This window comes from Lynx rufus, unplaced genomic scaffold, assembly GCF_022079265.1.
Source record: "Lynx rufus isolate CCGP_SWC_20201006 ecotype Redwood Valley unplaced genomic scaffold, mLynRuf1.p SCAF_12, whole genome shotgun sequence".
Taxonomy (NCBI): Eukaryota; Metazoa; Chordata; class Mammalia; order Carnivora; family Felidae; genus Lynx; species Lynx rufus.
This window is the reverse complement of record NW_025814826.1, coordinates 19,415,192-19,428,095: the sequence shown is the minus strand read 5'-3', so window position 1 is coordinate 19,428,095 and position 12,904 is coordinate 19,415,192. Positions and strand designations below refer to the sequence as shown.

Below are 12,904 nucleotides of genomic sequence, written 5' to 3'. Positions count from 1 at the left end.
TAAATAGAATGGAAGTGCTAACTGCATTAATCACATAAAAACTTCTTTAAAAAGCATTTTTTAAAGCTAAAAGTTTCTTCTACTCGCTAACATTGGTTATAAAGTAAACATAGTAAAGTAATACAGTAACTTCTACAGATCAAGTTAATAAATAATAAAGACTAGGATGATCACATTTAAAAGTGGTCTATAAATTTCAAAGTATTAGGAAACATACCATTACATTCAACTTATAAAAACTCCTAAAACATTATTTTAGTTAAATTGTAAATATTCATAAATAACACACACACACACACACACAGAATACAAGTGTTAAACAAAATGTTAACTACCTTGTTAATTATTTAAAACCACTGCCAGTGATTAATCTTGAGTTCAAGAGTGTAAAATCATTCCTGGGCTTTAGCTTTCCCATAAAGTGGACAAAATAATTCATTAATAAAGACATTATGGCACATGAAAACATTTATGGGCTAATTAGAAAAAACCTGAGACCAAAAATATAAAACTCAAAAATTGTTAAAAATCAAAACTAGAATTTATACATGCTAAATTTTATAAGAAAAAAGAATAAGAGAAACTTAGGAAAATGAAGGAAAATTAATTTTGTACTTCTCACAATCATAATTATTTTTTGTCAAGAACTTCTGGTTAAGATTACAATATATTATGAATAAATGCTTAGACAAAAAATAAAGAAGGTATTACATAATGATAAAGGAGTCAATTCATGGAGAAGAGATAACAATTGTAAATATCTATGCACCCAATATAGAAGCACCTAAGTACATAAACCAAATATTTACAAACATAAAGAGAGAAACTGACAGTAATAGTAGAGGACTTTAACACCCCCTTTAAATCAATGGATACCATCCACACAGAAAATCCAGAAGTAAACAGTGGCTTTGAATAACACATTATACCAGATGTATTTAAAAGATATATAAGGAACATTCCATCCAAACACAGCATAATACACATCCTTTTCAAGTGCACATGAAAAATTCCACAGGACAGATCACATGTTGTGTCACAAAACAAGTCAGATCAAATTTAAGACTGAAATCCTATCAAGCATCTTTTCCAGTCACAAGAGTATGAAAGTAGAAACCAATTACAAGTTGGGGGTGCAGGGGGGTACAAAAAATATAGAAAATGTGGAGGCTAAACAACATTCTCCTAAATAATCAATGGGTCAATGAAGAAATCAGAGGAAATCCAAAACACATGGAGAAATATGAAAAAGGAAGCACAATAGTCTAATCTTTGGGACATAGTGAAAGCAATTCTTAGAGCATTCATAGTAATATAGGCCTACCTCAAGGAACAAGAAAAAAAAACTCAAATAAACAACCTAACCTTATGCCTAAAGTAACTAGAAAAATAACAAATAAAACCCAGAGTCAATAGGAAGAAAAAAATAAAGATCAGAGAGAAAATAAATGAAATGGGGACTAAAGACCAATAAACACAGAGCGGGTTCTCTGAAAACAAAACTGATAAACCGTTAGCCAGACTAATCAAGAAAAAAAGAGGACTTAAACTCAGAAATCAAAGAAAGTAACAACTGACACCACAAACATACAAAGGATTATAAGAGAATATGAAAAATTATATGCCAACAAGTTGGATAACCTAGAATAAATGGCTAAATTCCCAGAATCATACAATCTTCCAAAACTCCATCAGGAAGACACAGAAAATCTGATCAGACTGATTACTAGTAACAAAACTGAACTACAATCAAAAATCTTGCAACAAACAAAAGTCTAGGACAAGATGGCTTCCCAGGTGAATTCTACCAAATATATGAAGAAGAGTTAATACCTACTCTTCCCAAACTATTCCAAAAAATAGAAGAGGAAGGAAAAGTTCCAAATTCTTTATACAAGACCAGGATTACCCTGATACCAAAATCTGACACAGACAGTATATTAAAAAAAAAAAAAAAAGTCCACAAACCTACAGGTCAAAATCCCTGATGAACACACATGCAAAAATTGTCAACAAAATATGAGCAAGCCAAATTCAAAAATACATTAAAAGAATCATTCACCCGATCAACTGGGATTTATTCTGGGGATGCAAGGATGGTTAAATACATGCAAACTAATAAAAATGAAGGATAAAAACTATATGAACACTCAACAGATGCAGAAAAAGCATGAGACAAAATACAACATCATTTATGAGAAAAACTCTTAACAAAATGGATTCAGACAGAACATACCTCATAATAAAACCTATATATGGAAAACACATGCTTAACATCAATGGTGAAAAACTGAGAGTCTTTTCTCTAACTAAAATCAAGAAGAAGACAAGAATACCCACTCTCACCACTTTTATTCAACACTATATTGGAAGTACAAGTCACAGCAATCAGACAAGCAACAGAAAGCAAGGAAGCAGTAAAACTTCCACTATTTGCAAATAACATGATACTATATACAGTAAGTCCAAAAGACCACCAAAAAACTATTAGAATTAATAAATGAATTCAGTGGGGTACCTGGATGGCTCAGTCGGGTTAAGCATCCAACTCTTAATTTCAACTCAGGTCATGATCTCATGGTCAGTGGGATCGAGCCCTGTGTCAGGCTCTACAATGACAGTGCAGAGCCTGCTTGGGATTGTCTCGCTCCCTCTCTCTCTGCCCTTCCCCTGCTTGTGCTCAATCTCTCTCTCAAAATAAACATTAAAAGAATGAATTTGGTAATGTTGCAGGATAGAAAATTAATATACAGAAACTGCTGCACTTCTATACACTAATCAATGAAGATGCAGAAAGAAAAAAAATTCATCCCACTTACAATTGCAACCAACCAACCAACCAACCAACCAACAAAAAACCTAGGAATAAATTTAACCAGGGAGGTGAAAAGCCTATGCATGAAAATTATAAGACTCTGATGACAGAAAATGAAGATGACACAAACAAATGGAAAGATATTCTATGTTCATGGACTGGCAAAAATATTATTAAAAATGTCCCTCCTGCCTACAGCAATCTACAGATTCAATGCAATCCCTATCAAAATACCAACAGCATTTTTCACAGAAGAAACAAATAATCCTAAAATTTGTACTAAACTACAAAATATCCTTAATAGCTAAAGCAATCTTGACAAAAAAGAACAAAGGTGGAAGCATCACAATCCAAATTTGAAAATAGTACTACAAAGCTATAATAATCAAAACAGTAGGGTACTGACATAAAAACAGACATATAGATCAATGGAACTGAATACAGACCCCAGAAAAATACCGACACTTATACAGTCAATTACAAGAATCTACAATGGGGAAAAGACAGTTTCTTCAACAAAAGGGTGCTGGGAAAACTGAACAGCTACATGTAAAAAAAAAAAAAAAAAAAAAAAACACTGAACCACTTTCTTATACCATACACAAAAATGAACTAAAAATGGATTGAAGACCTAAACATGACACCTGAAACCATAAAGCTTCTAAGAGAAAATACAGATAACAGTCTCTTGGACATCAACCTTAACAACATATTTATGGATATGTCTCCTGAGGCAACGGAAACAAAAGCAAAAGTGAACTATCAGGACTACACCAAAATAAAATGTTTTTGTACAAAAAGGAAACTATCAACAAAACAAAAAGCAACCCACTGGAGATATCTTCAAATGATTCATCCGTTAAGGGGTTAATTTCCAGAACATATAAAGAACTCATACAACTCAAACCAAAAAGCAAATAATCCAATTAGAAAACAAGCAGAGGATCTGAGTAGTCATTTTTCCAAAGAGACATACAAATGGCCAAAAGACACACAAAAAGATGCTCAACATCACTAGCCATCAGGGAAATGCAAATGAAAACCACAATAAGATATCACCTCGTATCAATGAGAATGGCTAGTATCAAAAAGACAAGAAATCATAAGTGCTAATGAGGATTTGGAGAAAAGGGAACCCTCATGCACTGTTGGTGGAACTATAAACTGGTGCAGCCACTATGGATAACAGTATGGAGATTGCCCAAAAATCATAAATAGATACACCATATGATCCAGTAACTCCACTACTGGGTATTTAACCAAAGAAAATGAAAACACTAATTTGAAAACATACCTGCATGCCAATGTTTATTGCAACATTATTTACAATAGCCAGGTTATGAAAACAACCCAAGTGTCCATCCATAGATGAATGGATAAAGAACATATGGTGTATATATATAGAATGGAATGCCAGCAAAAAAAAGAATGAGCTCTTGCTGTCTGCAACATGAATGGACCTAGAGAGTATTATGCTAAGTGAAATAAGTTAGAAAAAGAAAAATACCATATGCTTTTACTCATATGTGGAATCTAAAACACAAAACGAATGAACAAATAACAAAAAACAGAAAAAGACTCATAAACACAATAATCTTATTGCCAGAGGGTGGGGGCACACAGGGAAAAGGCTGAATAGGTGACAGGGATTAAGAGATACAAACTTGGTAGTTATGAATTAAATAAATCATAGCAATGAAAACTACAGCATAGGGAATATAGTCAACAATATTGTAATAATGTTGTATGGTGACAGACAGTAACTACACACAATGTGGTGAGCACTGCATAATGTGTAAAACTGATGAAGCCCTATGTGTGCATGTGAAATCAACTGCGTATCAACAATACTTAATAATTTTTTTTAAAAAAGAATAAATGGTTAGAGCAAGAAGCCACATATAGTTACACATTTCTTTAGTCTCAAAAAACTTCACTAATAAATAGAGTCATTTTTCCTACCAACCACTCTGCCTGCTAAATAAAAACTATTGAATGATATAAACTTTTTGTGGGAATTAAGGAATCTACAAATCTGAAATACAGAAACTAAATTTTAACTTCAAATGTCTTAGAGACATATGTGAAAAACCTACATCTGGAGATGTAAGTTTATGCATTAACAAAGTGCAGTAACATATAATAATGACTTAAATTTGAAGAAATACTTTTAAACATTTTAAAATGTACACCAGGAATTATACTCACTGATCCTCATGTTTAATCTATTCTTAAAATGCTACCTGGAAAGGTTATATAGAAAGAGTTCACTTCATTTATAGGATACATAAGAAAATAAGCTAGTTCTCAAAAAATTAGGCTGAAATTAATTTGTTCAAGTTTAAAATTATCACAGGATATAATTACAAAAAAATATATCAAAATATTTTTTAAAAGCAATCATCATAATTTCTTGCAATTCCAAACTCAAAAGATAGCATTACATTATACTTTAAAGATAAACAGACACCATAAGGAAAAAAATGTTCTCATGTACAAAGAAGGCAGAACCAAGAGTCCAAGATTACCTGCACTTCCCTATTTGAGACCTCTTTTAGTTTAGGCAGCCTCTGACTACCTTCAGTTATAAACATTTTTAAATATAAAACATTATAGGATTTGGAGTATTTTCTGAAGCACAAACAATTCAAATCAGAGATATGACAAGTAGCACTGCAAAATTCTAATCTTTCATTAATATCACTTAAATCAGCGTGAATATTAATTAAAAAGACTGGGTGAGCAGGCGATAACAGCTACAGAATAAGAAGTAGAAGACAACAGACTGTAAAGGTTCTGTTAATATTTAGAATATTAACATTTAGTTAGGATTAACTAATATTTAGAATACTAAATGTACAGCAATAGATCTCAGAAATTTTCTAAAATATTTAAAAAGTAATCTATTTGGACTAATGAAACAGGTCTCATAAACTCGTGAAAATTTATATTTAACACTTGCAAGTTAACAAGTCACTGACAAATATGGAACCCTGCCATATTTCTATCTCCAAATCAAAAGTTCATTAAAATATAGCAAATTGTAAGTATTAAGGTAAATGACTTAATAAAATAAAACCCCAGTGTAGCAGTTAAGAAATTACAAATAGTGTCCCAAAAACAATCATCAAAAAAACTGAAAAGCACCTGAAAATCTGATAGTAAAAACCTGGTATCATTTTACTTAAGTAAATGTTTAATAAGTGACTTACAAACAATGAAATATACTGATACAAGTACTTAGGAGCATAGGAAAATTAAAGGAATAAGCTGTATTTCATCTATTTTAAAATATCCTTTTTATCCACATTTTAACATGTGAATCTGGGATTGCCATCAACCTGGTTTTAAATCAAGTTATGGCAAAGAAGAGTTCTTCCCCTGTCAGTCACCTAGGGGCATTGTGAATCTGAGACCACACTGAATTCTTGCCTCAAGGTTTTTCAGACAATAGTAGCAACATGAATTCAGACTGCAAACCTCAATTAGTACTGGCTTACAGTTCAAAATCTCAGGCAAGTTTTTTTTTGTACACCCTCTGTTCAGTGCCAAGGTTGAGACATGGAAGATTCCTTTCTGTCCCCTTCTGTGAAAAAGTTTATTTTCCATCTAATTTTACATAAAAGTTGTAGCCTTTCAGTGTCACAGCTTTATTACAGCTTTATTCCTTTCTTGCCATTTCAGGAATTGTATTTGTTCCTTCAGTGGCACATAAAAAAGAATGGTATAACCTAAAATTGACAGCATCTTATAATTAATCAAATATGCAAATCAAATGAAACTCCTTCTCCCTAGCATAATGATAAAAAATAACATTAATATTAAACAAAGAAAATAAAAATAAAGTTGTAAATACCTGTCATTTGTATACACTCTCAAAAGTCTTCTATCAAAATCACTTTCATATCTAAACCTCTCGTCCATTTCTTCACTTACTTCAGGATCTTGATCTGGTCTATAATAGTGTCTATCAAAAACACGATAATCATTAAACTTGCTAAATCTTCTCTCTGGAATGTCAGCCTTGCTGGCAAACCTTTGATGTTTTTTATCGGAAATGCCCACTTCTTCATTAGTTTTTTTAATGGTTCTTCTATTCCTTAATTCAATTTCATCATCTAGTTGTCGGTATCTGTTCTCCTCTAGTCTTCTTTGGTTTAGAAGCTCTTCATATGCCTCCGAAGGAGTTAAGACATTTCTCGTAGGACCCTCTGAATTTTCACAAGATGCTTGTATTTGTGAAGGTAAATCAGGCTTAACCTGACTAATAGGTTTTTTATTTCTTTGATTCTTGTGCTAGTCAAATAGAAAACAAGAAACAGATCTTAATACAATTCTATTTTTTAAAAGGTAATTAAACCCTCAAATGACGCTGAGTCTACTTACAATCTCAACTCCAAGGCTTAATCACCCAAAGAAATATCTTTATAAAAAAAAAAAAAAAAATCTTCATGGAAATGCTATCCTTCAAAACATAATAAATATCAAATAAACAATCAACAGTGATATAAGTAAGTGGGTACAAAAAGAGAGGATAAACTAAATGCAAATTCCTATCCCAGGAAATATTAAAGCATACTTTGGCAGGTAAAATTGCTTCCAATTATTTCAAATTAAATTCTTAACACAAAGAATATAGAAAGTGCTCAATTTTTGGGCCCCAAAAACATCAACCATTTTTTTTTAATGTTTTATTTATTTTTGAGACAGAGAGAGACAGCGTGAGCAGGGGAGGGGCAGAGAGGGAGCGAGACACAGAATCTGAAGCAGGCTCCAGGCTCCGAGCTGTCAGCACAGAGCCCGACGTGTGGCCCAAATCCACAAACCGCGAGATCATAACCTGAGCCCGTTGGACGCTTAACCGACTGAGCCACCCAGGTGCCCGTAACATCAACCATTTTTAAATGTGGAAAAATATATATATAGCTAGAAATTGTCAATGTTCTAAAAATCACTTAAAATTAAAAACTAAAAATCACAAAGTCAATCTCTAAAATTATACCTCCCCAATAAAGTTAAAAAGTAGGGTAAGTTCTTCAACATATGATAAAACCATTTATAAAACTAAATATTGTCCTGAGTTTAGTTCAATTTGGTTTACTCTTTAAAATATTTACATAAAAACCAAGTGAAATGTTTAACATACAAAAATATTATCAATTAAGTACAAAATATTCAACCTTTGGTGTTAAAGATTTACTTTAAAAGGAAAACCTACCTCAGTACTACTCTTTTCTACCTGTCTGAACTTTTCAGTGGATTCTTCCTTACCCCTGAGAAACTGATTATATTCTTTGTTGCGTTCAAGTTTCAATCTTTCCTTAAAATAAAAACCAAAAGGTAATGTTAAAATTCCAACTTCAGAAAAAAGTACCTTTATGTCCAATCAAACACATACAACATAAGATATTACCCAGAATCAAGCACTGCTAATAATTTCAAGGATAGAAATAGTTGCAAGGCATGAGAGGGGCAGGAAAAGGTCTGAGACCACCAATGCAATTCCCCACATCCTTTCTTGTCACATTAAAATATGCATTACTATTTTTAAAAAAAATTAAAATATGCATTACTATTTAAAAAAAATTAAAATATGCATTACTATTACTACACACTTAGGTCCAGGTTAACACAGGAAGTCATTAATAGAAGGGAGGTGCTTTGGTTGTGAAACATCTCCATTTTATACATTTTATAAGTTACATCACTTAGTTAACATTTTCAAAAAAGCCATGCCCCATAAATCCATGGGATTCTAGGTTCATTTACCAACAGCAATCTTAGAAAAATCCAGGTGCACTCTGCGAAAGGCATTCATAAATAAAACTGTCCCACTAGTAAATACATGAGTGTGTTTGCCAGGAGAGTTGTCAGCATGTTTCCAAGGAGATTTGACCAGGTTACCTTCCTTCTTTCCTTCTCAGGGATATCTCCTGCCTCTATTCCTCCACCCTACAGCCAAAACACCTGCTGCTAACCATTTCTTTCCCAAGTATAAAGAAGTTGCTTGTTGTATTTTAAACCTAAGAAGGTAAAATTATCACAGACACTAATATATTATAAGGTAAATGTTTTGTTGAAACACAGGAAATGTTCTTAAGCCTTAATACTTCCACTGTCATTGAAACAGCACAATCTAAAAAAGAGTTAAAGATTTAACTAGGTCATCTTTTGAAGCTTACTACTGCCCATTTGTCTTATGTACTATGTTGTGATCGCTCACCTAGCTTTGCAGTGCTTTATCAGTCCATCTCTAAAGAGTATGGACATATTATTTGTACAGTGATAGCAATACACTCAAATAGCCCCAGACCTCACCCTACATAAAAGCTCAGTATACTCTCATCTACTCATCTCACTGATAACTGTGACACATGAAATGAACTTAAAGCTCAAAACCAATGCTGAAAAATATATATTCTATATACTCAATTAATTCACAGATTAAAGGTATCTTACATTGTTATAAATGTTACATTCAAAAGTTTTTTAAAAAACAGCACAGAGACTCTGCAGACTTTTTAAAAAGGCATATATTCAAGTATGGGAAATGATATAATCTTCTCCTTGGATTTAAGTCAGGAGTATGTTCTTTAATTATCTTGATGCCTCATAAAACTATTACTCACAATAACTACTCCTATTCACCTACCTTAGCAGATAACCTCTCACCAATAGGAAGAGAAACGCCCAGAGTAGATGGATCTGTTTCACTCGTGGACAGAAAATTTTTCTGTATACATACACATTAAAAAAAATATATTATCTAATTGCCTTTATAAAATGTTCCATAAATGTGTCTTACGTTCTATTTTCTAAGTGATTACTTATGCAGAGCAAAAGAATGAAATGGAGATGAAGACACAAAGTACAATTCTACAGAGTTCATAACAAAAGTAATTAGGAAACAGAATTTTCTTCCAATCAACAACTCCCTGAAGAAGAGAATCAGGTCTTAATTTTCACCTGCTACATACATATATGTATATTCCAGATGATTCAAAAGCATGGGAAAAAAGGAAACTCTTTTTCAATTTATATTCCTCATCTAAACACATATTCTTCATCCTCAGTGCCCTACTGTCCTTTTGTTCTTAAGGCCAATTTAAACTTGCTCACCAAGATCCGTGTGCACACTGCAATCATGTTTGTTTACTAATTTTCCTGTAATAATTTATGAGTGGATATCCACTCAAATCCCAGAAGATATAAACTACGAACACTGTTTCCTTATGTGTACCTCCATCCTTGATCATTAAACATTTAGACAATACAGTGTAGTAAAAAGACCATCAGGTTAGGAGTCAAAAGACATAGGCTCCAGGACTAGCCCCAACACTTAGTTCTGTCACACTTGAGCAAGTTACCTAACCTTCCTGACCTAGGCTTCTACCATAAAATGAGAATAGTAACTGCTCTGCCTATCTACCAAAGCTGGCATAATGATCAAAGAGGATTAAAAATGTAAAATCTCGGGGTGCCTGGGTGGCTCAGTCAGTTAAGCGTCCAACTGTGGCTCAGGTCATGATCTTGAGGTCCGTGCATTCAAACCCCATGTTGGGCTCTGTGCTGACAGCTCAGAGCCTGGAGCCTCCTTTGGATTCTGTGTCTCCCTCTCTTTCTGCTCCTCTCCCACTCTCACACTGTCTCTCTCAAAAATAAACATTAAAAAAGAATGCAAAATCTCTTTGAAGGCTATAAAGCAATCACAAGGATTAGAAAAAAATATATATGATCTCCAACTTTCTGGTACTGCTACTTTGTAGTCACAATCTAGAAGTTATTTAACTTCTCTGCCTCAGTTCTTTTGTGTGTAAAACAGGGATCTAAATCACTAGCTTATGAGGATTAAATCAATCAATATTTGTTAACCTATGTAGCTCCATGCCTTTTACTTATTCATTAATTATTGACTACCTAAAACAAAAGTTATTTTTTTTGGTGGTAGGGAGACAAAGATAAGAATATATTCCCTACATGTAAGAAATTTACTGTGTTGCTGGGGAAACAAATATGTAAACAAATAACTACAATTTAATGTACCAACTGCTATAATACAGTTATATCTAAAACATTTGGGAACAGTGATTAATAAAACTAAGCGATTAAAAAGGTTTCACTGAATCTGAATTTACAAATAATAGTTTACAAATAAGTTGTGCTACAAAAGCTAATATGAAAGTTGGTTGTATAGAACTCTAAACTTACTTGTCAAGGAAAACAATAGGATACCTGACTAAATCCCTGAATCAGTTTAACCCTTATATAAAAAGTACCCTATAAACCTAGCCATTTTGTAGTTATACATGTGCAAAAAACACATTCAGAGTTCCAACCCTTGGAAGACAGAGACACAGCACCCTCACTCCTTCACTGGGCAATTCCCACTCCCTATAAAGGCCCAGGATAATGTTTGAAATTTTCAATAAAATGAAAAACATAATAAGGACAATATAGTGAGTTATTCAAAAGTCTAAATTTTAGTCATTCGCTCATTCATTCAATATTGAGAGCCTATGTCCCAAACTGTTTGAAACATCTGAGTTGCATCAGTGAGGAAAACAAAGATCCCTGCCTTCCTAAAGCTTACACTCAAGCAAAGGAAATTGAAATAATAAACATAAGGAAGAGTATGGTATGTTAGTAGATGATAAGTACTGTGACAAAAAAAATTAAAAGAACAGGCTACAAACATTCCAGGCTTCTAAAGGATGGGAGAGGGAAGAATAGAAATCTAGAGTTCTCTTTTGGACATGTTCAACATAAGATACCCATTAGATTTCTAAGATAGGTAGCCAAATAGAGTAAGTGTGAGGTTCAGGAGAGAAGTCTGGGCTGGAAATACACATTTATTAATTCAATATAAAAATTATTCTCCTGAGAATATATTCTCCCTGCAATGTTAGATGACCAAGTGTCTTTTGTTCTAAAAATTGGGAAAGAGATGGTAATTAACTGTTTTAATGGCTCTTCTTGGCAAAATTTAAAGATCTGATTTTTTGTAATTTAACTATCCACACAATCCAAGTCTGGAAGCCACAAAAAAATATCTAAAAAGAGTAGACTTGGAAAATACATATTCTAGCGGTCAAGGAAGCCACTGCAGCCACCTACCCAAATCCTATGTTATTTTCTTTTTCCCTTGCCTTCCTTTCCATGTCCACCTTCTCATATGTCAACCAAAATGTGTCTCTTGCATATTAAGAAACTACTGCTCCTCTATCATAACCACATTCTTGATACTCCAACACCAAAACTCCTTCATATCCATTTGAATTTAAAGATTTGTACTCCTTGATTCTTTTTCTTTCTTGATTCTTTCTCTCCTTCATAAAGGCAATTTCTTCCTATGCCTCCTACCATCATTCTTTTTTAAAATCTTCTATCTATGAAGTAGATAAGTGAAAATGGTAGATACCAGAGGAAAACCTCACCTAACAAAGGCATGCTGGGAGAGGGGACAAAACTGAGTACGAGGCCAGGGAGGCAGGCTGGAACACAAAAGACTTCAAATGCCATGCTAAGGAATATGCATTTTTATCCAGAAGCTCAGTGAGGAGACAATGAAGTATTTAAATTGGTAAGAAACAGGATCATTGTGGAAAGTAGCATGAACAGACTGAAAATTAGCAGGAAAAGAAGAGTTAAAAATCTGTAGCAGTAATTTAAAATAAACACTAAGAATCTCTAATATGCAGAACAGTCCTAAAATAGTTATTGAGCTCTTCACAGGCTGCTTAAGGAGGTATAGTGTTTCACACATATGAAATTAATAACCTAATCTGAGGTACCTGGCTGGCTTAGTCAGTAGAGCATGCAACTCTTGATCTCAGGATCGTGAGTTCAAGCTCCATGTTGGGCATAGAGCCTACTTAAAAAATACATACATACATACATACATACACAAATAAAATTCCTTTAAAAAAAACCTAATCTGATGCTTTCCTATCTGTCTACATCATTATTTTTTACTACTCTCAAAAATAATCTAGTCTAACCAACCCAGGCTGGTAAACCCAATATGCCTCATTCATACAAAGCTAAAGCCTCCCTTCTAAGTCCTTCTTTATTCTATATTCTCCGTCTGGA

At 33.3% G+C, this 12,904-nt stretch overlaps 1 protein-coding gene across 4 annotated transcripts in view; it reads right to left on the bottom strand.

Annotated features, from left to right (window-relative positions):
- CSPP1 (centrosome and spindle pole associated protein 1) overlaps positions 1 to 12,904 on the bottom strand; it is a 161,889-nt gene that overhangs the window by 101,812 nt on the left and 47,173 nt on the right. For 2 of the 4 annotated variants that reach the window (XM_047074007.1, XM_047074008.1), the window contains 3 exons: positions 9,468 to 9,548; positions 8,034 to 8,135; positions 6,672 to 7,111 (listed from right to left, as the gene is read on the bottom strand). In XM_047074007.1, coding sequence (XP_046929963.1) covers positions 6,672 to 7,111; positions 8,034 to 8,135; positions 9,468 to 9,548 — 623 coding nt within the window. The remainder of the gene's footprint in view (positions 1 to 6,671; positions 7,112 to 8,033; positions 8,136 to 9,467; positions 9,549 to 12,904) is intronic. The other 2 variants (XM_047074009.1, XM_047074011.1) reach the window with 2 other exon arrangements.